Source organism: Charadrius vociferus, unplaced genomic scaffold (assembly GCF_000708025.1).
Source record: "Charadrius vociferus isolate BGI_N301 unplaced genomic scaffold, ASM70802v2 scaffold549, whole genome shotgun sequence".
Taxonomy (NCBI): Eukaryota; Metazoa; Chordata; class Aves; order Charadriiformes; family Charadriidae; genus Charadrius; species Charadrius vociferus.
Genome location: NW_009650103.1, coordinates 4,111,430 through 4,137,196, shown reverse-complemented (window position 1 = coordinate 4,137,196; position 25,767 = coordinate 4,111,430). Strand labels below are relative to the sequence as shown.

The 25,767-nt window shown below is 39.0% G+C and overlaps 1 protein-coding gene across 1 annotated transcript in view; it reads left to right on the top strand.

Annotated features, from left to right (window-relative positions):
* DENND1A (DENN/MADD domain containing 1A) overlaps positions 1–25,767 on the top strand; it is a gene marked incomplete at its 5' end in the record, with an annotated part of 202,056 nt that overhangs the window by 102,266 nt on the left and 74,023 nt on the right. The window contains 3 exons of the mRNA XM_009892358.1: positions 6,865–6,910; positions 15,828–15,929; positions 23,074–23,199. Coding sequence (XP_009890660.1) covers positions 6,865–6,910; positions 15,828–15,929; positions 23,074–23,199 — 274 coding nt within the window. The remainder of the gene's footprint in view (positions 1–6,864; positions 6,911–15,827; positions 15,930–23,073; positions 23,200–25,767) is intronic.

The following is a 25,767-nucleotide window of genomic DNA, read 5'->3' as shown; positions in this document are numbered from 1 at the left end:
TGAAAGTGATGAGAGTTCTTCGGTTCTTATGAATACAAAGTATCGTGTTGATTCAGTTGACTGTGTCCATTACGGACAGTGCTGGATGGTGCTTTTGAATCTTCCGCTCTTTGAAAATCACAGAAGGGTGTATAGACTCTATTTCTTGTGATCTTTGAAAGTTTTGGAAAAAAGTATGTTCCACCTGTGATTACTTGCTTTTAATCGGCGTGAGTTGCAGTGGAAGCTTTTCCTATAAAGGAAACTTATAACTGATGGACTGACAGCTCCATGGTTGTGAAATTTGCTATTTGTTGTATTTCCCGGGAAGGGGAGGGGGAAGACAACAACTATTGGGGCTGTCCAGAACCACAGAAAGGCAGAATAGCGCTCTCCGCAGAGGGGGAGCAGGTGGGAACTCTCCTTCTTCCACTTGAAGATCCTTTTGGCCACCTTCACGTACAAGCAACCTCAGGCTCGGTGCGGAGGGTTCCCTTGGGCGGCGGAGAGAAGGGCGCTTTCCCCAGTGAGCAGCAAAGGTGGCGGTTTGGGTATTGTTCCAAGCGAGTGGCCACGAACACGCTCAATATGAATCCGTTTCACTGACACAGTTAAAGCTCAAGCGTTTTCTATAGCATTCGGTCCTTTATTGACATTTTATACCGGATACTTTCAAAACACTGTGGTTTCTCATTTTTTCAGTTTGCTCTTTGCCAATTTTTTTAACTTATAATGTGGAAGGGGGGGGGAAATTTTCTTCCCATTTCCCTCTTGAAAGGATTTTTTTAAACTGAATATTTATGTTCACCTGCATTCCTCATTCGTGTACCTAACCACAAAACTGAAAATGCCAAAGGTCTCTATCTCCAAAATGTTTGTTCTTGATACGCTTGCTCTTTGTATGAGGGGTGCTGAGCCAGGCATAGCGATGTGGTACCATGTACATGTGTCTGGAATGGCTTCGGTCATCCGATCCCTATCATTTAGATTAATTGGGGGGGGGGAGGGTGGAGAAAGGGGAAGAGTGCTATCCTTTATTTTTTAATTAGGTGCCATTCTTTGATATATTTTCAGCCCAGGGAAAGACTTTGGGTGGAGGAGACTGGAAATTGGTGGGAATCCTATCATTAGATTTCACACCTTAATGCACAATTGCTTGTTCCTTTGAATACAGAACAACAGGGGAAACATAGGAAGCGCTGCTGGTTGGGGGGTTTTTGTTTTGTTTTGTGTTGTGGGTTTTTTTTATTAAAAAAAGTACATGCCAGCAGGTGCCAGAAGTACCGTTAATGAGATACTGCCACCGAGCATCAGTAGCCAAGCACACACAACTACTTAAATTTGGCCAGATCTTGTCCATCTATTTGGTTTGGGGAATTTAAACATTTCTTGATGTGAAAGAAACAGTCTATTAATTTTTCCTCACTACTTCTTCCAGTTTGTTTTTCATGTGGCATAAAAACACTCCCACTGTGTCTGTTTTCTTCCTTTTTGCTCTCAGTGTCTGTGTTTAAAATTAGCCTGTACGAACAGCCAGTCTTTGCTGACCTGGTAACACAGCTTCATGTGTTCTCTAAGTCCCAGAGCATTGTCACTCGGGTTATTCTGTGGGCTTTTAGCAGAAGCAACAGTATATTTTCTGGGGTGATTAAAACAGTCTTTTATATCAGACAGACTGCTAAGCAGCCAACATTAATATATTCCGAGAGCCACCTCCTTCGAGCACCCTGGCACAGCTGCTGAACAAACCTTTCTATTGGTGGAGGTTTCCCTTTCTCCAGGAGTTTTTTTAACTCCCTTTCTCCTGGTTTCTAAATCTGCATATAGTTCAATATGCTCCTTTCAGTAGGTGGAGGGGGGGAGCGGAGGGCGAGTACTCCTGCTGCTCGGGAAACAATGATTCCTTCCTCAGGAGCCTCTTGGTCGGCAGTTTGATTTAGCCTGGTACATCTGCGTACTCGCTGAACGCTCTTGTAGTTGCTCTTCTGCTTTCTTAGCTGTCTGTTTTCTACATCTTTCCAATTTATGCAGTCAAGTTTCTAATTTGCATCAATTATCCCAATAAATTTTGGATCGAATTCTGTTGCATTTCAATGAGTAATCTGAGGAGAAATCAGAGAGTGCCTTAGGGAGTGGAGTACTACTGGTGTGAAAGAGCGACGCGTCAAGTCAGGATTTGTGTATCAAGACATGAACTTACTAAACATGATCTAATCAATTTTCCTGGAACAATGAAGGAAAATGGTACGAATCCCCGTGTAGCTGTAAACTGTGAACCTTTTTGAGATCCTTGGGTTTTGCATTACTTTTTCCGGTGAATTGCAGTGTTTTTTCAGCGTGGGTTTTTTCACTTAAGAGGAAATGTCCCTCTATTTCACCTGCTTCTCTTCCAATTAGTAGTTGCCTACCTCTTGGGAGCATAATTAAGAGGTCTCTAGTTAGCCTAAGGAAACGAATTAAAGAAATTGTAAAAATGCAACTATAATAAATGGGCAATATACAGCCATTAAGTCCACAATATCCATATTCATGCTTATGCATTGCTACTTTAATGATTTGATATTTACCTATATAACTCATTTGATTATAAATAATGCTGATTGCGTTGGGAACCTGTGTAGCACAAGAGGAGTAATAACCTTTCTCTTTGTTCCAAAAGACTTAGGCAGGCGTTTTGTTTAAGCAGTAAATATGCGTAGTAGAAAATGATACTTCTTAATTTTGCACTTAATGGATATTGGCTGCCATCAAACAACTTGGAGTAATTAGTAGCTGTGGTGGTGCGAAGCCCCAGGACTGATGAAGTGTCAAGCAGTAGGTAAGGACTGGTCTGAAGGGCAGTCTTTAATCTGCCACGGGTCCCGGAAGGATTAAAGGTTGTGCAGAGCGTTTCCGCTGTTTATACGAGCGATGTGTCGTACTGAAAGTTCACTTGAAAGTCTTGGAAATACACATCCAACCTGATAAAATATTAAAAACTGCTTGAGCGTTTCATGTCTCAAGACCTGGATAGCAGTTCGGAAGAACTATAATAGTGTGCTCTGACCGGGAAGAGGCGGCACACAGCGTTCCCTTGGACGGGGTGGTACCTGGGTATTTACGTAATGGCATATGGTTAACACGTGATAAAGAAAAATGGTGATAAAAGCCATTTATGAAGCCTGACATGAACCTTCAACATTTACATTTAGGTGTGTTTCCTTTTCAGTCAGATTGAGTGATGACAGAAGAATGTAATGTCTCTGGTAGATTTTATTGGCAATATACATGCTCTTTACCAGAGTTACATTTTATTGATGTTATTTGTGTTTGCTTAGTTAAACTTTTGGGAGTACAAGGAGCTATCACGGTGAATTATCCTTAAAATATCTTTGCTTTTGCTTTGCTGTTCATGTGTCGTTGACCAATAATGTCAGCTCTGACAAACAAACCGATTTTAAATAAAATAGGTAGTCAGATAATTTCATTTTTGTTGTCTGTGGAGAAAACACTTTAAGGTCCACATTTGGTTGATGAACAGTACCGATTATTTTAAAGCAGTTTTGAATAAACAAATTTCACACAAATGCACCTTCAAAAACAAGTGCTCCATGGGTGCATCACAAATCTCCTTTTCTCCACGTTTGTCACCTTTGACACACACCGAAACCTGCGTTTGTGCCCCTCGATTCTCTGCTGGGACGTGTGTAGACGCCTCCCATTTGCCATTCCTCTGTGCTGTCTTTCAGTCGTTACAAGCGATGGCTTTTGTGCATGAACCTGAGTTAATTTCTTTTCACATATTCCCATAATTGGGAAATTCTTTGTTTGTTTTCCGATCTAATCCATTTCTAAATGATGTGTGTTTCTTCTGCTTCATGTCTGAAATGTGGCCCATTCACCTGTGCCACTCCAGGCAGCTTTGCCCATCTCTGACCTCCTGGCATTTTCCCTCTGACTTCTGTAAGCCAAGCAATTGCTTATACATCTTGAAAAAGTTCTTACAGGAACTATTTTCATACTGTTTTGTCAGCCTTCTTCATTTACCTTCTTCTTTCCCCATCTCTTCTGCATCAAACCTGCTCTTCATGTTCCGGAGCCCTCCACAGCGTGTCCCGTCCGCTTGCCATTCTGCGCCAGTGCCGCGGCGCACTGCCCGCGGTCCAGCGTTGCACCCATGCGTTACATGTTTCTCAGAGAAATACCCGACATCATCTTCTGGGCTCTGCCTCATTCCCTTGTGGAAATCACTGCAACTCTTCATAAAACTAACACAAATATTTGCAAAACTAGCACATTATGCTTTAACAAATTACTGCTTCGAAGTTTCCTTTTTCCTATCAGTCAGCAAAACCGGAGCTGTTTTCCCCGTCAGTGGGTGCGCTAAACCCACTCTGCAGGTCCCCAGTATCGCATTGTTCCTCCTGTGTTCTCCTGTCTTAAGTGTGTGCCCAGTAAGCGCCTGACTGGAGTCCTTTAACATTTGGTAATACAACTTTAAAGAAATAACAGCTTTCAAAACACTGCTGAAAGTCAGGTTGCCTCAGTGCAATCCCTGTAATAGCTGTGTGCGCTGTATTGCCTTTAGGTGTAGTGTCTTTCTCTAGAAAATTGGAAAGATGACCCACTGCAGCCGAAGCTTATCCACATATCTTAAGCCGTACCTTTCCTCTCATTCCTTAAAATCTTTCTGGGGGTGCACGGTTTTAAGGATTTAGGCATTCTTATTCTTTTATTGATAAAGTGGGGGACTGAAAGATGGACATGATACAGTTAATTAACTTTTACAGGTTCGGGTTTTCCTGTGCTTGGTGACAGGCTCTACTTTCGGACATGTTAATAAACGACTAGTTTTCTGGAATACCGCACTCTTCCTGCTTCCTTTCATTACATTCACCAAGGTTCCACTAGATGAGACATTTGCAGTCTTGAGACTTCCTGCCGAGGTTCAGACTTTGTATTTTTGAGATTGAAGCTGTCGTGTTCATGAAACTACTTAATTAGAAACACATTCATTTCGGTGCACGCCGGAGGAGCCTGCAGCAGCGTAGCCAGGCACACGGGGAAGTTGAGCATTTGTGCAGCTGGCAGCTAAACCAATGGTTTATACTTTGAATATAAAATTGCTGGGTATTTTCTTGCTCCTGGAATGTGGCCATTGGAAATGAAGAGATGTGGGTGAAAGAGATAGCATTTGTCGCAAATAAAACATGCAAAATGACAAATAAAAATACTCCTCAGTTGAGCAGCAATCCATATGTAATAAGTGTGTATCATGTTGTATGGTAAAAATTTCTCGCCGAGAACTTGGACGTACGTTCTGGTTCTCATCTGTGGAATTCCCAAGGAAGCGGAACCCTCAGGATCTGTACCAAGTTAGCTTCCGATCCAGCAGTCCCTCTGCGCGACCGGTCCGAAGGTGCTGTTTGGGCAGAGCTCGGGCAGGCGCGTTGCTGCCAGCCGGGGCGGGTCAGCGCACTGCGCGTGAACTCGGGAGGGGGTTTTGACTTTATATATGTTTGATGTCTTCAAAAAGAAACGAAGTGTTTTCATGCAGAATGTCTAATACAGAGGCTGTTTCCGTCTCTTGGAACAGCATCCGACAACAGCGTAAGAATTTCAGGGGGTATATTAATAGACATAATAAATATTTATATGCACATCAGTAAATATGGGGTTTTTTTAAAAGGTATTTCTTATGAAAATGAGAACCAGAGTCATTTTTGCTGGTCTGGTGCCTTGCAAGAGTTTTTTCAGCACTGTACATCTCTTACTGAGCAGTAGGCACCAGTTTATAAAAGCAATATGGAAGATATTTTAATCCAAGGCAGTACAGTGACATTTCTCTCATTTTTTCATCTGAAGTTGAAAATGAGCTCTTTGAGCTTCTGTATCCAAAATGAAACGAAGCTCTATTTTAAAAGTTGTGTCTGTCTGTGTGCTTTCCGTTTAACAGGCAGTGTATGCCATATTTGCAATTAGCAGCTTTGGCATCCTCTTTGATGTGTTCTAATAAGCAGTGCAAATATAAGCTTTCCCTCACGAGTTGAGTGGGAGTCCGGTAATAAGCTTAATATTAGAAATACCGTATACACAAAGATACAACTTCCGCTCATATTCTTCTTGTGTTGTATAGTCCGTGTTGGTGTTTGCTAACAGCGTGGAAGAGAAGACCGAAAAGATCAATCTTTCTCTTAACTGTTAGCGTTCTCTTTGGTAAGAGCAGTATCGCACCTCTGCTCGAGGCTACAAATTTGGCCCAGGAGCCTCTTGGTGGATTGAAGTTTTGTGTTCTGAAGGGAATACTGGTATCGGCGTGTATCCCAGTAACTCTGGAGTTAGTCAGACTCCTCAAAAGTAATTTTTACATTTTTCTTTTGTAAATCTAAACATTTCAAGATTTATACTTAAATTATTTAAAATGTTTCTGGACCCACATTCAAAGGATTTAAAACTTGTAGTACCGGGTGATACATATACATTAAATTAACCACTTAACACTATAACAGGATCAGCTTTTCTAAAGAACAATCTTAGAAAAAGTCTGGGTATTTTTTTGAATATTGTAATAACCCATTTTGTTTGTTTTCTTAAAAAAGACCCCAGTATTATAGATGCATTTAATAGCTGTCCTTGTGTACCTGTCTTAACTTAGTCACTTAGAAATTCTGGTGTTGAGAAAAATTAGCCTTACAGTAGTGAGAGGATATTGCATAGTAAAAAAGGTTTTTCAAATATGGAATAAAATTTTGTTCACGTGTGGTTTGTTCATATATATATATTTTTTTTTAAAGCAAAATCTAATCCAGTATCCTGCTTTTTTCCTGTAGCTAATTTTATAAGTCATATGTGTTAATCCAGTGTTACGAGAATGTAAAGCGAGTTGGTTTTTTTTCCTCTTTGCAGTGCCCCGATGCCCTACCTCATTGGAATACATTTAAGTTTGATGGAGGTAAGTCTTTCTCACCATTTCTGAAACTATATATAGTTTTATGATTTAGAGCCAAGTTCTGCAAGCAATTATATATTAATTCATATGCTTAAAAATTAAATAATCCTGTTAATTTAGGAGTGCTGAGAGAACTGAAATTAAGCATACGTGATGATGTTAAATCTTAAGGGAGTCTTATTTGATCCCTTGTACTCTTGGGGCACGCTTTCCGTTCAGTTCAGCCGTCAGCGACGAGCTCACGTTGTGTTCCCCTCTCCATCCTGTTGCTTCATTTAATCAGTTTACTGCCTTAATTTGACTCTATTCACAAAAGCAGAGTCGATATTAAACCAAAATGTTGACAGTTATAGTTCTCTTTTAGGCTTTTGCAGACAGATTGTAATTTTTTTAACGTTCAGAAGATCTGAAAAGAAGGAACTTGCTGTTAATGTTAACACAAAGCTGGCAGAAGCCCAGCCCTCACAGAAAGCCTCACATATAAACAATTCAGAGTAATTCATGTGACTTTTTAAAAACTCTAAGAGTGGAAATAGCACATTTGCTTTTGCTTCCAGGGCTGGTGAAACAGTCGATGACTTTCCTCAAAAGTGTCTGGAGGACAACGTAAACTATGAATTTAGATCCCCATGAAAATCCTCGTCCTTAGGAGCCGTGCCCGTTTGCTCAGAGGGCCGGGCAGCGCGGCCGCGTGGGCAGAGGTTTCCCTGCCCGAAAGCTCTGCCTCTCCTGGGCTCGTCAGTTCCAGGCGGCACTGACCGGCCAGGACTGGCAAATGCCCTTCAGGTTCATTGACTCACGTCCCTCTTTTTAGAGACCTGTGTTCGGAAATCTGGGCTTAGGGCTTAGGATACAATTTACAAAGCTGAGTTTTACATCACATAACGTAACGTGTATTTCTAGAATATTTGTTCTTATATTGACCATAAAAATGTGTAATTTCCCTGGAAATACTCATCAAACATACTCTTCCACTAGGGCATGTGTATGTGGTAATGAGCCTCTAGTCTAATTTTTAACACACAAAGACATAGTGTGCTATGTAACTTCCCCCTTTTTCCAGCGTTAACGTGAAGTAATTTTAGAAGTCGCTTTTTTCATGAGAAGCTAAATGGAATATGCAGGACCTCTTTTTTCTTTTTTTTTTCCCTTACCATCCTGGCTACAGATGACTCTTTTTATGCCCTTTATATTGCTAAATAAAGTACAGAATTGCAGTACAATGTGTTAGTGAATAAGCAATTATTTTAAAAGTTAACATGTACGTTTGTTTGCACATCATATGCATATGGTAGGGGGGTTTCTGATAATTACCCTTGAATACTGCATAGGCGGGACCAAAGCAATGTCTAGGAAGAAACAGTCTAGCATATATTTTTACGTATTGATCAAGAAGCTTTCTGCCCCATATCTGTACCAGGTAGTCGTTGGCACGCTTGTTATGGTATCTATCTATTTGAAAAAGGAGGAGGAGGCCTGGTAGAGGACGGGATAATATCTCAATAGAGATACTTGCCAGCTTTCACAAATATTCTTGCTCACAAAGAGCTGTACGCATGGTCAGCCTGGCAATGGGTGTAGAAAAAAAATTAATAATTACACCTTGGAGTTGCTTTGCATGATGTCTCACTCCTGCCTGGCTGTATGAGCCCCGTGCCTCTTCCTTTGTCTCCGTTTTTCAGAGCGCAGGGCTCTATAGGCCTTCCAAACTCCATCTGTAAAAACTCAAAAAAAGGAGTTGTTCTTGCAGAAGCCAATTTTCATCCGTTTTAGTAACTTGTGAAAAAATCTGTTGCGTACTAAATCCAGTACGGCTTTTGAATAGCCAGAGATTCTGGAACGCAGACACACTTTGGCAAAGTACGGTTATTCAAAGTGCCTTATGAAATAAATTAAATAAATAAAACAAACTCTCTTCTCTCCTCCCTCTGCTATTAAGGATAAATTGAATACTTCCAGACAGTAATGCATCTTCCAGCTAACTGTGCTTTTTCCATTGAAAAATAAAATAAAATCACAAAGTGGGCTATTGTATCTGTTTGTTGGCAAGTGCTGCATAATTTTTCTGTGCCTTAGGCAAAGGAAAGGTGACATTTGTCAAATGAGCTAGACAATTACTAGTTTACCTCTTCGCCTGTTTGTGATGCCGAGAGCTTGCTCTCTTTGTCCTTTTCTTCATATATAGGTATAAAATTGTGTGGTTTATTTGTTAGAATAACAACTTCGTAGTAACAGCAGTTTTTTTTCTCATGATCTAGCAGATGTGTATTTTAAAAAATACGTGTTGATTTTTCTATATCAAAATAATTTTATGAACTACGACTGAAAACTATTGTCATTATCCAGTATTCATTTTTCATTAAATGCTGAAATTCCAGCAAGTAGATCTTTAAAAGTGTTTTGTTAATCCACGTGTCCTGGTTCCAGGGTAAGGGATTAATTCCCAGTCTTCCGTTCAAGTTAAGACAGGTGGACTCTTTATCTACTGTAGAGCCCCAGGGGCGTAATTGCCGTTGGATGTAGGCTCACGGTTCTGCTCCAGCAGCTCCAATTGCAGAATTTGTCATTGTTGCGTAAATGTTAGTGGAAGCCTAAACTTGTGCAGAGAAAGCTGTGGTGTAAAGGGGAGGAGGAATTTGGAATGCAGGAAAAAAATAATTTTCTAGGTTTAGTCTTGTTTCTGTGGGGTTTTGCTATGACTCATTGGAATGGGTCCTCTGGAAGAAATAGAGCAGAAATGCTAATGATTTTAGACAAAATACACCCTCTCTCTTGCCTTGAAAGATTTTTATTTTTTTTTCCAAACCATTGTGTATCTTAAAGTTAGTTTGCAGTTTCCCATGTTACACGGGGTCTCTGTGGAAGGAGTAGTTATTTTAATGGAAAATGACAAATTTTTCTTATGATTAAAATATCAAGCATATCCATTGACTGTTAAATCTAATTTGCTGTGACTGAAATGTTCTCCAGTGAGATAAGATAATCTCCTGTTATAGGTCAGAGGGCTCCAACTGATTTATGAGGGAAATCTTGGTTGAAAATACAGAGCTGTGTTTTGTGCTCTTATTTTTCAGCTTTTCTATCATCACCTAGTTAGTCATTCTTTATAAGATTTCCATTTAGCAATCCATAAAGTGACTTCAAAGAAGGCTAAAAGTTTATAAGCTGTTGGATGGGCAAGGCTGGAGCTATCACATGAATAATGGAACATGCTTACGGAACTAATTGAATTCATATTAGATGAAGATAAGTACTTAGTACTGATAAATATCGAGATAGGAAAACGAAACTCTATCAAACAAACACATCCCTTTCATAATCTCGTTTTATTTTCTACCTGCATACTGTATGCTGGTTTAGTGTTCAAATTATATTAAATTGACCTTTGTGTTATGAGCGGTGTCAAACTTAGCTGGCAGCCTTTTACATTTTGTCATAGTAAACGATTGTTTCAGCAACTGTTTCTGCAGCGAAGGTTATTAGTGTGATGGCGCTGATGGAAGAGGAATGCCCTTGACCTAGTAGACTACCGATTGGAATTTAGGCACATATGGGTTTGATTAACCAGAGGGACAGTTCTGTTTAGCTCTCGGATACTGAGCTGCTGGCAGCATCCTCCTCTGGGCCAGGCTTCCCGCCAGGCGAGTAGCAATAATGCCCTAACTTATCATGGTCTCTTCGGGGCACAAACCCAACCTTTAGAGTTAGTTAGTGATTATAAAAGTATTTCTTAAACTCTTTTGCAATATTGCAGTCACTCGAGGACTCTTTCTGGGACTTCACAATTTTAATTCTTGCAAGACTATCCAGAACGGATTTGTGGGTGAAACCACATTGCATTTGTCAGAATGGTTTTCTAACATTTTTCCTAAGCACAAAGGACAGTTGTGCATATCATAAAACCTACACAAGCAGATCCTGGTTTTATTTTAACCTGGTGTAGGTAAATCTGTCCATGTTAGGAAAAGAAGGTTCACCAAAACTCACACTGTCTTTAATACGCTCGGACCCAGCAGCCGATCTCACTTCATGTCGGTAGTCTCTCCGTATGCAGACAGACGGATGGCGAGCGGTGGGTTCTGTCTGCTGACCCCCACACAGGTATTCTGGATGCACTTTTTGGCATATTTACCTGGCTTTTTCAGGTAGGCATGAGGATGCTCTGTTTGTGACCTGGTCTGATAATATGCCACTTAGCATGCACAGAGTCTGGGCTAACGAACTCTGAGAGGTTAGAGAAGCTCGGGCTTAGTCCTGACAGTGCCACGTGGCGTCCCCTTGCCGCAGAAGCCACTCTGAGAATTCATCGACCACTGGCATCTCCCAGCGGTAGTGTTAATTGTTAATTATATTCTTTTGATTGGGGTGAGAAGTAGTACTTAGCTTTTCCATCCATTTATACTTAGTAAATCACTGCCTTTTCTAGTTATAGCTGAAGAAGTGTTGCTTTTTTACAGGGTTTAAATGAAGGGATTATATAGATACTTAAATCCAGGTCTTAAAAACCTAAATGTAATTTCATCACTCACAAATATTATAAATATGGCTATGTGTGGTTTCAGGAGTATTGACAAAAATGCATTTTAATATGACACATTACTTACGGAATTGTCTTTTATCCAATTATTGGGAAAATTAAGGTAATAACTGCGTTTTAATAAGAGATTTGGGGGGGCAGGGATGTTTGAGGTGTAAGTTCAAAGAAAAACAAACACTGCAGTACCAAGCAGACTTACCAATAAGTCTAGGCTTACCAGTAAGTACCAGTGAGAAGGTTTTTCTTCTGTTGTACAGTCGCCTCAGACCAGCAGTAGTGATGTTTGTCACTCAGTTGGCAACAGCTGCTTGTGATAAGGATCTCGAGCATCACCTGTACAGGATCAGGGTACCGCACGTCAAGGCTGGGAGATGGGCGGAAGAGTGGGAGATGCACGGGAGGGGGCAGCAGCCCACCTGCTGTGCCCAGATCAAAGGGCCGGGAGGTCAGGGGGCACATCCAGCTTAACCAGATTTGTCTGTTGAATAGCTATTTCAGATTGTAAATCTAAGGGTGATTTCATTAAGTCCTTCTGGCTGCTGTTGGGGCATGAAATAATAAAATTTTATATCCGTTGCCTTTCCTGCTTCTGGCAGCCAGATTGACACATTGTTGTCTGCAGTGTTGTGGTGTTTTTCTTAAGAAAATAAATGGAAACTATTAACTAAGTAGAGACAAGTCATTAAGCAAATGGATTTTAGACTTGCTGTGAATCATACTTCCATAATAATTTCAAATGTCGTGTACAAATTAGCTACTAAAAATGTTAGGGTTTGTTAAGAGTTTTACCTTTCCAAAAGAATTTGTGGAAGGTACATTTTATTTTTCTGGTACAACATTTTTTAATATGTTGATCGCATTTGTATCTGGTTACAAAACCTCATGATCAACTTGGTTGATGTTTTGGCACCAATTTAGCCATGAAATTATGGAAACCCCTTTTTTGCGGGGTGAGGAGGGTGGTATTTGGTTTTTTTCTTTTTAAATGAACTATTCAACAAAATTGTTCATCTGAAAGAAGTTTTAACTTAAGATTTTTTTATGGTAGGAAATGCAAAAACTGCCAACTGTAGACAGTGATAATAAAATAACATTGAGTATAAACTCGTTCCAGTATTATTGATGAATGTTGCTTCTGGCACGTGATCTGAGTGAGGCAGAGGCACACCCCTTAATACTTCTATTAGAATATAGTTTCTCGGAGTTTTTGCAAACTTTCACATAAAACATTTAAATTACTTCAAGTGTTTGGCTGCTTGTGAGCAGGACAGATGCACTAACTGCTGCTTATTTACTGACCTGGTGTTTAAGGCCCCCTGGAGTTTGTTTGAAAAGTTAAGAGATTTTCACAGTAAAGGTGCCATTTCTGAAATTTAAAGTGCTCTTTTCACCAGGAGATAAGTTCTCTCTGATTAAGTCAGTAATTCTTACTAAGCCATGTTTATAGAGGCCATAAACAATGGGTTCAGTGTGCTTGTTAAACCAGCTTTCCATACCTCTCCACTCTTTTAAAAAGAGACATTTAAAATAAAAGGCAGGTGTAGATGTTAGTTTGATTTGATGGTTTTTACATGATTAATTATGGCTACAAGTAATTCGGTAAGGATGGTTAAGAAAGGTTTACAGTAGTGATAGGTGATATACATTTTCACTGAATCACTTCTTTTGCCTCAGCAAATCCTTAGTCTGTAGTAAAATCAGATCAGGAAACTGTAATTTTCATATTTCTTCTTTGCTTCTCCACATTTTTTTCAGCAAAATATGAACACAGTGAATATAGTCCGTTCCGTTTAAGAGGTACCACTTTGTCTGTAAAATTTTGTTTAGATATTCAGGAAGTTGTGAAATATGGAATGTGACTGTATATAGCTTAGCGGCTGTCCCCTTGTATTTTGAGAAAATTACACCACCACACAAACTGTACCTGTCAAAATGATCTACGTGGATTTGCGATTCATGGAGTCCAAGGGTATTTAATGTGAGAAAGGTGGTTGGATGCTGGGAATGCTTACTAACAGTCCAACAAGGGAGTAAATACTTTTATTTCCAGGTCACTTGGGCTGATAGGTACTATGTTGAACAAAAGAACCATTCGATTATTTGAGAAAAGCCCTTGTAACTATCTGATAATACCTATATCAAAGATTATAGTGAAAGGAAAGATTATAAAACCAGATAAGGATTAAGATGAACTGGTCAATCTGCATTTCTCTAGGATGAGCCACAATTGGACCACTGAAAACTTACATTTTTTTCAAATGCATTGCAAGACAGATGCTATAAATCAAGTTAGTTTCAAGTATTTCATTAAATTTTAGGGTTTCTCTCCAGGGAAATCCACTGTCTTAATAAAAATATTGAAGTTTTAAAGTAAGGTTGTGCTCTTCATGGTGTAAAGGTATAGCACAGCAGCGTTTAATCTTAACCTTCCTTTTGGATACGATTATTTCTGGGCCATGTGTGGAGATGATTATGTTGATCAGCATTTATAGTCCTTGCACCATGCGCAACATCCCTTTGCGCTGTAGTCCTTGGCAGATAGCCGCTGGTCACGAGCCTGTTCTGTGCTACAGAAATGCCCGACGTTCTGCTGAAGGGAAGGTGCAGATTCATCACCAAAGTTACAAAAACACCCTTTGACAAGTTCAAGCAGGTTTGTTGCTTCTTCGGCAGGAATCAGGAGAAGGTTTTAATTCCTTCTGTCTTGTCCTACTAGCATTCGATTTTGACAAGCTTCTGGCTTTGGTTAAGTACATTGCAAGACCTTTTTGTTGGAGCTTTTAGACTCCTCTGAGTATAAGTGAGATTTTTAATTTTCTGAAACAGGAAGGAGCAAATCAGTTTGTCTGGTGCTTCCGGACTCCTAGAAGGAGCGAGACTCCTGGATTGCTTTAGAGTTTATCAGATGCAGCCAACAGAGTGACCTTTAGTGCCTGAAATGTGGAGGAAAGTACCTGGTTTGTCCTGCAGTACTTGTGCTTTTTATGTGGAAAGCATTAAACGTAATATTCATCCATTTAAATTAAGAAATTTCTCATGGAAGACCTAAACTTAAATGTCTACAAAGTGTTTTTTATAGTTGTTGGCTTCCCCCCGCTCCCCTTAAGTACACAGCAGTTTTCTTTATAGACAGAGAACTGAGCCTTGAAAACTGAAGGTAATTACTTAGACGCCTAAGGCTCAACTTTGCCATTGTTTTAGAGCTTTGGTTTTTAAAGGAAACAATTCCCTGCACCCTGCAAAACCTTAATTAAAAATTGAGTATGTTTTTGTTCATTTTCCTCCTCAGTAACTTGTGTTTGGTCCTACAGATAGGTATGTAGGTATTAAACATTTGTTTACAGTGTCACAGGAAATTTCCTTAATTACCATATTCTATAGTTCCACTTTTTCTGATTTTGCATTTTCAAAACTGTATTTGAAGAGGGCTTAAATATGTATGATTAGTCAGTCAAAAAAAAAAAAAAGGATTCAAGTCTCCCTTTAGTGGAAAAAGTGTTAAAATAAATATTTAAATGCTGCTGTTTCATGTCAGCAATTAATTTACTGTTTAAGCAGGGAAATAAAGTCTGAGAATGTTTAAATTTGCTTAGATCACCAATACCTTCAGACACTTAAAGTCAACGGTACTAATGGTCATTGTTTTGAGAAATAGGTTATGCTTTTCTCTTGTATGTCCATGTACTGTTACACATGATGTGAATACTCAGTCTAGATTAGAGACATTTCTTTCAGTTAATGGGAACAGGATAAAAAATTCGGACTCTCTGAACATTAAGAGACCAGGATATGGTGGAGTTATTTTTCTCTTAGCTTTTAAAAAAAATTAATTATTTATTTATTACCCCTCTGGTAGTGTCCATTTTAGTTACAGACAAGTTTACAACTGTGTTTATTAGAGCTGCAAAATTCAACCTGAAATTTGGAAACCAGTTTCCATGCCTGACTTACAAGTCTTAACTCCTAGAAAAGCCCCTATTGATTGCTGTTTAAATTAATATTTAAATATAAAAAGACACACTTGAAATCTTGACTCAGCTAGAAACTGCTAAATGTGCAAACAGGGTATCAGAGTTAAAATAAACATTAGTAGAGGTGCTTGAAATAAATAATCTCAAACAGTAGCACCCTGGCTTCAAAAATTTCAGTACACACAATGTTAAGAACTTCCCTCTGCAAACTGAATGTTAATTTTTCATCTTTGTGAAATGTGAATAAATAAAACAAATGATGACAGAAAGCCAGGAGCGTTGGTTGGTTTTAAAATGCTTGAAGTTTTCTAATGCCATGATGTTTTGCTATCGGTTGTGTCCTTTATGCATAAGGTCTGACTCTGCATACCTGTATTTTCCTTTCCCTTTTCTTGAATTTGCTCACATTTAGAAAGTAAGAAACATGGCCCTGGAAGATGTAGTGATTCTTAATGTAGACACCAACACACTGGAAACCCCTTTTGATGACCTTCAGAGCCTTCCTAATGATGTGGTATGTATGAAATGATTTATTCAGCTATTCCGGTACTTAAAAGTGTAAATCCTTTTGACCTGTTCAGTTTGTAACTGAGGTGTCTCATTGTGTTACTCTCGTTATAATAAGAAAACTACTTTACCTCAATTCTTTCCTGTTTTGAAGTGTTAAGCAATGTTTATTTGAACATTTGCAGACATATTTTTAAACCTCTTAATGAAAATTAGCAAATGCTCACATAAGCTGGAAATACTGCAACACCCCAGTTTGGGTTTTGGAATGACATAATCAAGTTTCACCTAAAAAGCTAGTCTTTTATAAGGGAAAAAAGATAAATGAAAACCACGCAGGTTATGGTACATCTGAACAGGAAACAAAACTTCAAACTTCTTTCTTCATGTTGTGAGAAAGAAGTACTATTTGAAACCATCTTTATCCATTCCATTAGGAAAAAAAAATCCTGCATTTTAGATAACTTTTGTTTTCAAGTGCACTTTTTTCTTCCTGTGACTTCTTCCAGGTGAGTTTTAATGAACTTGTGCGTCTTGTATCCTGAATTATGATATCAAATGGACTACCTCATATTCAGTTCTAGCACTGCTCAGTGCATATAATTTGGAACTTTCTTTCTCATTCGGACTTCTAATTGGTTATTGGTTAATTTTTTTAATAACTTGATAGAAAGTTGTATAAATACTTGATCTTTCCCTTTAATGGGACAAAAAAATACATCCAGCTTGCTACTTGCTGCTGTAATAATCATCTTCACCAAAGCTGAGAGGGAAGAGCGATAAAGTGAGTAAGAGTGTAAGAAGCTATTTTTAAGTCAGAGGGGGACTGTTTAGGAGAAAACAGCAGAGGAAAATCTGGACTTCTTTTACTAGTTCAAAATAATGTGCTGACGGTTAGATCTATACCTCTTTATGTCTAGTTGAGAAATAAAATTAATATGCAGGGAGCTCAATATAAGCTGGTGTGTTTGAGGAAAATCTCAGGTCATGATAAATACCCAGTGCCGCCTCCTGTGACATCCCATCATTTCTCTGTGATCCATGATGTGATCCGTTCCTCGAAAACAGCAAGCTCTGCATAAAAGGTCCATCTTGATTGTGAACGTTTTGGCTTTAGTCAAGCATTTACTCTATAAAAGTTACTTCCATGAATTTTTCTGGCTTTATATAGTTTTTCATTTTGATTTCACTCCCAGTATCCAAATCTGCCAGCTGGTCATCGCTGGTGCCATTATCCACAACCCGGAATGACAGACTTGTGAATTTCATGGAATTATGTAAGAAATGTCTGGAGACAGTGAGCGCAGGGCCTCAAACATGTATATGATTTGTCAACAATCAAGTATTATATTAGATTTTATGAGACTTCATTAAAGGAGCTGTTGTAGGCGCACTGTAGAACATCAGAAGAGACTTCACCAATAAACACAGAACTTCAAGCTTTGGAATGTAATAAATTTTAAGAGACTTCCTTCCTTTCATTATTTACTTTTACTTCACTTTTATAACAGTAGAGAGTTGTGTTTTATTAGTTCAAATTTCTTGATTCAGTTTTCCTCAGGTCTATTTAAAAGCTACAATTTATCTTGGAGGATGTTTGGAGCATAGCAGAGGAAGTGCTGCCAGCAAATTCAATTAACTGGCATGGCTCACCAATAGCGTACGTGGTGTATTTTTTTTCGCAACTGCCATATAAATACAGCTGGGATTAATATTTGTCGCAACAAAGCCTTAACTTGAATCGTGTTGTGTTGTGTAATTAATGTTTGGGATCGGTGTTTATGTCTTATTTAGCTTTGTTTCATTATTTTAGTTACCTAGATAATAATGAAGTATTCTCCTCTAGGTCTTTCCCTTTCCTTCAGACTGCTTAATATTTGGCTTTGACCACTAGAGAGCAGCTGCTCTTCTGTGCAAGAATTGAATTTCTGTCAGTTCTTTCATGCATCATGTGTTTGGAACTGTAAGTGGATCAAGTTGTTCATCTCAGCAGGGAGACTCTAAAGCCAATCCATTATACTTTTTTTCTTTTTCTTTTTTTTCTTTTGCTTCCCTGGGAGGATGGGGAGATTCTGGGACTGGGTCTCCCCACTGATCTCAGTCTGAATAGATGCATTTATGATCTGAGAAACTAAAAATGTCTTCAACAGTTTCATGGTTGTAAATGGCTGTGATGTCAAACTATTCTGCCAGTTTTGCTACTTAACGTGAACAGTGAACAATTCATGCACTGCTGAGTAGATACAAAATTTACTTTGCTAAATTAAATCTGTCTGTATTCAACAGTGAGGAGAAACATCTTCTGTGTGATGCATTCACCATCAGGTAATTAATCCAGCAGAAAATTTTTAAAGCTGTTTTTCCCCTCTTCTTGAACAGCTTTTTAATCAAGTAAAACAATGCCATGAAGTCCTATGATTATTTTAGAGCTTCAGGTAGTGAGTTGTGCTTGAGTTTCATGAAAGTCATGTTGCTACCTAAACTGTTGATTCTCAGAAATCTGGAATGAAGTATTCACTCATTTTTTACTCCAAGGATCCGAGCCAACATAGGCTATAGAGAAATGCCTTTCCAGTTAACATTTGCATCACAGGAGCTGGATAGCATTGAGACAGTTCCAGCAGAATCAGATTAAGTAATTTCTCTGCCCTGATTTACCTCAGCAGTATCTGCTAGCAGTCAGACTCCCAGAACTGGTCAGGTCAGGTCCCTGGAAATCAAGGTGTGCACTACTGCGTTACTGATTAACTATTTGAAATGTGAAAAACTGTCCCTCCTTCACCTTCTGCTTCTGATCTGTTGCTGAAAATCTGGCAGCATGAGAACGCCCTGGGAAGTAACTTTCCTTTTAAAATAGTCAATATTAAAAAAAGAGATTTATTAAGGACTGTGATTACAATAAGTGCATCTGCTGCTGACAAGTCTCCTACACCACCGTCTGTGTTGCAAGGAATAGCAAAGAGGGGGTAGTAATTTTTTTTATGCAACCCTTATGGATTTTTCATGTATTTCCAAATAAGTGTCATCTTCTAGTCTTAGTTGTAGTCAGAGCTTCATATTACAAGGAATAAAGCATAAGCTCGCTCTGTCAACTTGTAGTTTTTATTAAATGAAGCCCTGATGCAATGCAGTGTACTGCGCCAAAGAGATCTTGCATATCTGATGGCTGTGAGAGTATTGTAAATTTGCACGGTCCTATGAATATCTCAGACTGTCAGTAATTTAGTTGTGGATGCTACTGTTGCCCATTCATTAACAAGTTACCACAAGTAGGAAGCCTGTGCTACTGTTTTGCACTTAGTGGGAAATTAACTGCTCTCAGGACAGCAAGAAGTACTAAACTACAACTCTGTAGCAGAGCCATTTTTTTAAAGGTGAATCCATTTTTATTTCTTACACTGTGTTTGCAATAGAATGTTTCTTGCTTTATTCATGTTGACAACTGAAAAGCCTTGGACCTAATTAAAAGAATTTCCACTAGCACCTTTACTGAACCATTTCATTATGCTGCATTGCACAGATTGCATTTTGAAACATGGTGATAGTTTAAATCTGACCTTTAAACCTGAACTGCCAGAAGTATAAAAATCTTCCTTAAAAACACTCTCAGAGTAGACTGTATGTGTATGTGTCTGTTTGGCTAGAAATAATCTTCATGTTGAGTGGTCACAGTCTTATTTTTTTAGAAGTATTACTGCCTCTTTAGGCAGTAAACAATCACAATTCTGTTTGTATTATCTACTTTGTCTTACGTACTAATTTATTCCAGCGTAAACATGAATATTTTTTCTTACCTGTTAATCTCTTTAAATACGTTGTTGTTAACATTTTATTTTTTAAAAAACTGACATGTGTATTGCAGTAGTCCTGATTGAAAGAGTAAAAGCATGCATATATAAAATAGACATCCTATAGTGCTCAATTTAGTCTTAGAAGAGAGCAAATGGTCTGAAAGCTTAAGGGATTAGCAAAAGACCTATCAATGTTCTACTTCTATATGAAATAGGGAAGCTGAAACACAGAAAGGCTGTAACTAGCCTTCTGAACTTTCAGTTTGTTGTAATACACAGCGTACAGCGTTTTCCTTCTATATAGATGGCAAGTTCTTTATCTTCATGTCAATGTTTAAAGAAAACCACTTATAAAAATGTTTGAGAAGGATTTGGAAGTTACTCAGAGCCATAGACATTTTATTGCATTTTTAAGAACTACTGTTAAATGGTTTATATAAGTTAATGTAGGAAATAAAGTCATACTTCATCCTTACAACATCAGACTCCTTCAAACACAGAGAAGTGTGCTGTTCAGGCTTGAAAGTCTGATGAAGCTTTTACATTTTGAGAATAACAGAGTTCCTTGAGCGCTGTTATCTTGGTGAATAGGAGCGAGCTTATTTTATGGGCATGATACACTTAGTCTGTTATCAGGTATTATGTTAATATGTGCTTATGGGCTAATCAGTGCATGGATCATTGGCATAAGCCACAGCATTCAGATTTATAAACAATGCTGGACATGCTCTTGCTTCTCTCTTTTATACTAAATAACTGTAGTGAAAATTCTACAACAGAAGCTGCAGAAAATCTTAACTAAAAGTAAACCTATTTGCAACTGTTTTGGTGAACACAAGTTTTCAAAGAAGAAAGTGTAGTGCACAGTATGGATTATATATTTCACACCTGTATTGCCAGGTAAGGAGTCCCTTTCCTGCTCTCCCCAAATGTGAGACTGCTGAGGGGGGAAGGGAGGGATGTTCTCACAGGAGGGGTAGGACTGAAGTGCTCAGGGACAGTTGGGCAGTAAAGTCAGGCTGCCATTTTGCTGCCAGCCTGCCTCAGCAGCAAACCCCAAGGCAGAAGAAACTCATCTGGTAGATTTTGGAGATACGGATGAGGCCAGAGTAAGCTTTTGTTATGAGCTGCAGGATAGGGAGAAGGTCTTGAAAGTTAATTGGAACATTTGAACCGTCAGCTTATATTTTCTGAGGTATTATTCATACTTTCAGAAAACGCAGTTGGTTATGTTCGCTACAACAGAATCTGCCTACTCTGTAAATAATACTCCTAAACATTTCTTGCATAGTATGAAGTATATAGAGCTACCTAATGGAGTTTTTCAGAATAGCATTTGAAAAAGGAAGATTTGCTAGTTATTGGAAGAATTATTTCTGTTAAATTCATAGTACGGGTATTTATGGAGTCATTCATGTTCTTCTGCAATTCAAGATGACTGGGGATTCCCTGGCTTTCTGCTTTCCTTCTGAAATTGTGGCTCCTTCCTGTCTTCTGCGTAAAGTATCTCATCAAACTCGGGTTTTACATGTGGCATGACCGCATCCTCTAAAAGCAGTAGTTGAATTTCTTTCAAGAATCAGTGCCCAGATTGTTGTTTCTGTATTGTGACGTGTTCTGTGAGATCTGTCTCAAAAACTTAGCTTGCCTTGGTTCTGTCTGCAACACCAAAAAATTTCTACTGACATAACTATTTGTTAATGATTTAACGTAACCTATAACTGTTGCAGCACAGGCACAGCAAGCTTGATGCTAATCTTTGAAAGGTTTTTTTATCTCCTTTCCCAGCTTGTGTTTGGGAAAGAAAAACACTGCCACTAACAATAATGTATAGATACGCAACCTTACTTCAGTAGTTACTGAGCTCTAAGCACTAGAAAAGAGACATCAAACTAAGTCACAGGCTTCTTGTGTGTATGAGAAATTCTGAAGCACAGGGAACAGTAATGGTTAATCCTCTAAAACATTAGCCCTTGGTGTACACAGAATGCAAAGAATATTCAGGTAACCTGGATCACGGTAGTTTTAACTCTGCCTACACAGAAACGTCTTTAGTTGATATTTGCTAAGTTGTGGTGGGTAAGTGTCACTGTGTAAATGGTAATGAGACTGTTAGGGGTGTGTTGGCCTAAAGTGCAGCTGTGTGAGTCCTGAGGTAACTAAAGGCCTCCACAGTGGAAGGGGAAGGGCACCGAGGGTCAAGAGGAGAGCCAGCCTGCGCACAGGTGGTTTAGATCTCTTGAGAAACAGGAAGAAAAAAACCCACAGTAGATACTGACCATTTTGAAGGACAGAATGTTGTTAATTTGAGACTTTAAGAAAAAATGGCAGGGTTTGTGTTCTTGATGGCACGGTGGTGGCGAGGCATTGGCGAGGCCTGCAGGGCTCTGTGAGGAGAGGCCCAGCCAGAGACCCCCAGCCAGGGCAAAATGGCGGAGCGAGGGGTGAGTGAAGTGTGGGGAGGAAGGAACGGCACGGAGGGGCTGTTCCGGACTGACCCTGAGCCCCGTGTCCATCGCCTGGCACCCCTTGGGAGTCAGGAAGGGAGGGGGGAAGCTGAGCCTGGGGGAAACTGGGGGGGAAGGTGTTCTAGTTTCTCACCATCCAGCTCTATTTTAATTGGCAATAAATTAAATTCATTTCCCTAAGTCGAGTCTGTTTTGCCCGTGATGCTAATTGGTAAGTGATCTCCCTGCCTTTATCTCGGCCCACGAGCTGCTTCTTCGTGTTTTCTCCCCTGGTGCCGCTGAGGAGGGGGAGGGAGAGAGCGGCTGGGTGGGTGTCTGGGAGCTGGCCAAGGGAACCCACCATATGCATGAATAAAACTCTCATTTTGTTATTTCGCATTAAGTCTCTGAAATACAAGGGAATATAGCCTTAAAAGAAAAAAAAAACCACCTGTATTTGTTCCAAACAAATTTTTCAGACCTACGGAATTTGTTCTTAGCCTTGGTGGTGATGGGTGGCCTGATTATGCAGAACAGTTTCTCTATTAGTCTGATGTTTAAATTAATTTAGCTGAAATTCTTTCATGGATTCTAACCAAGAGTGATACAGAACTTCATGGACTACCTTTAAAAGAGTACTCAACAGCATGTTAACAGTGGATTTTAAGTAGGAGGGAAGGTTGAAATGAAGCTTTTATTTTCCTATTGGTTTCTGAATAGAATCCACTCCTGGAGAAGCAAAACAGCTTGAAAAGTAATGCTTTTAGAACTGAAAAAATCAACTCTGAACTCACAATGTCACTTTTTGTCATAACTGCTACTGTGGTTAGTGCATTTTTGATTTAGCTGTGTCCCAATGTGTTCAGCTTTGTTTGTGATATGAGAGTGATCTGGACCTGTTGTGTGATTTCAGGTTTCTGCACTGAAGAACAGATTGAAGAAAGTCTCTACAACCACTGGAGATGGTGTTGCAAGAGCGTTTCTAAAAGCACAAGCATCTTTCTTTGGGAGCTACAGAAACGCCCTGAAAATTGAACCTGTAAGTAGGAAATTAGTAGGCATAAGATGTGAATCTGCAGCTGCGGTGGGGGAAAAAGCTAACAAGAATTCAAAGTGTAGTATAACCTACTTTTACGAAGGTCAGCATTGTGGTTCTTTGGCTAAGTAGTACTGACAAAGGTGTTCCAGTTTCCAAAAAAGAAAAAGGTGCAACAAGCATGATCAGTCACACAGGTAGATAACTTCTTATGGAACGGTATGGGTGTTGCTTGTTTCTGAAGACAATTCAGTTAGAAGAGAGGTTATAAAAAAAGTATAAATTAATGATCATAGGAGGCTAGTGCAGAGTTGATAATTTTCTTTCACTTGCAAAACCTGGGTATTCATTGCATGATTTTTAAAGGTAGTAAAATATATACTACTTTTTACACAATATATGATTAACAGTGAAACATGCAAATTTATGGAATTTAAGAACATAATGAAATTAGTAAAGAAATTGTGATTTTACAAAATACGAAGAATGTCTGGAGTTGTAACTATTGACGATAAATGTTGTGTTAGGGAAATTCAGCCTCTTGCTTCTGGTTCGGAGCTAATCTCTATTTAGCAGCGATTAAGTGCCATCTGAGTGGGGGAAGGATTTTTCTGTACTTGATCTGGGGTTTTATTGCTTCTAGTGAGGCATCTGTTCCTGGCTTACTGCAAGTAGCTTCATGGACTTCAATACAAATCAGTCCAGCCAAATTAATGTATTTCCACATATTTTGTGACACTCTGGTTTTGCTGCTGTGTACTTAGGGGGGTCCTGTTAAAAGATAGCAAGTTAGAGACAAGGTAAATAGTTTGAGGAACATGTGTGTAATTCATGAGATAAGTCCCAGAAATATGTGGGGTGAAGAGTACTAACTGCAGAGGGGTTCACAGAATATTTCAAAAATATTCTGTGTTCCATATTTCTGACATAGGGGAAACTAACACCTGTGTGAGTCAAATGCAGTGATAAATCTCAGGGCAGTGTTCATGGGCTCATTTGAACTAGTGGTGTTTAGACCTCTGGCTGCTTAACAAGAAGGTGTCTGCAGAGGACAAAAAAATTCTTTTGTCTTAATATCTTCATCTCTCATCTGCAAGTATTTGGAGGCAGAACAGAAAATGGGTGGTAGCAGTGGAGAGCTTGAATACCACTGGGGGATACTGAGATGAGTTCTGAGTGTAAGTGGGGAGGCTGAATGAGTGGAGTGAGAATGAAAGCTTACTGTTTGAGGAAGGGTGTTGTATTTTGCATTCTTCTGCTCTGTGAAGATTAATGAAGAGATCTGGTATGCATACAAGTAACAAATCTAGTTTTAATCATGATGCTAAATGAAAAGACCACAATTTGGAGTGCAGGCACAGTGTTTCTTGAGGTAGAGGATGTTTCCGTAAGTCAAGTCTCTTCAGTACTACAATTTGTCTTGCTTGTTATTTTTAAAGCCTGATGGAAAAAATAGCTCAGTCTGATTATTATACAGTCCAGTTATCACAATCAAATAAGCATCATTCCAAAAATTCATATTCAGGGTTCAAAAATTACTTTTGAAGTCAGCACGAGCCCTTCTACATCTTACTGGGGGAATCTGTATATCGTGTGTGTCAAAAAAATAAATTGTGTTGACTTGTGTGTGTCTGGGTGTAAGTATTGGGCTTTTAAAGCATCTAAGGTGACATAATGACAGGCATTCAAAGTGTTGTCCATAAAAATACCAAAATGAAACCAACAAGGCACTCTGGCAGTAAGCCTTCTTTATCCATGTCGGGGAGACACTGACTTCTCTTCATCCACGCAGGCTTCCTTGTTCTCTGATGCTCCTCCCAGTAGTTGCCAGGCAACTCTGGGAATATTGGTGTATGCTTTGCCTGGATGTGTGCGTGAGATTAACTAGTTAAGGGATTTTTGAAGAAAAATAAAAATTTAAATTGCTTTTCTGGAAATACCATCTGGTATTTTGAAGGCTGAATGTTAAAGATGAACATTCAAAATCAGTTGACAATGGCACACCCCTAGAAACTGCAAATTCGAGTGACAGCTAACCTGAGAAAGTAGGAGAAATTGTTCAGTTTGCTTATGATTCCATCAAATAAAGCTTGTAAACATAATTGCACAAATATGTCACAAAATCCAATTTTAATAATCAGGAAGTGGGAATTTTCAGGGCTTTCTTTTGCAAGTCCTTTTGTAAATTAAAAATTAAATTTCTGATTATATGTTTCAGTATTAAGATAGATAGATTAAAAAAATAGAAAATTTGCAAGTGTTTCATGTGCTGAACATGTCGGAGTCAAATGACCTGCATTCTGTTTCCGCTGCTGCCACAGACATCCTGTGAGGCATTGGACAGGTCACACAACTGCTTTATACCTCACTTCTGTTTTGGAATATGCCAACAGTGAATGCGATTACTGAGACACTCTTATTACTGTTAAGAACATTGCGCTTAAAAATTAGTTTAAAAATCTTGGAAAACCTAATCTTAAAAAGATGCAGCAAAACTCCAAACAATAGTGTGTGATGAGTAAAACAATTAGGAAATGCTCTTGCTAAGTTCACAAAAGAAAATGGGATTGT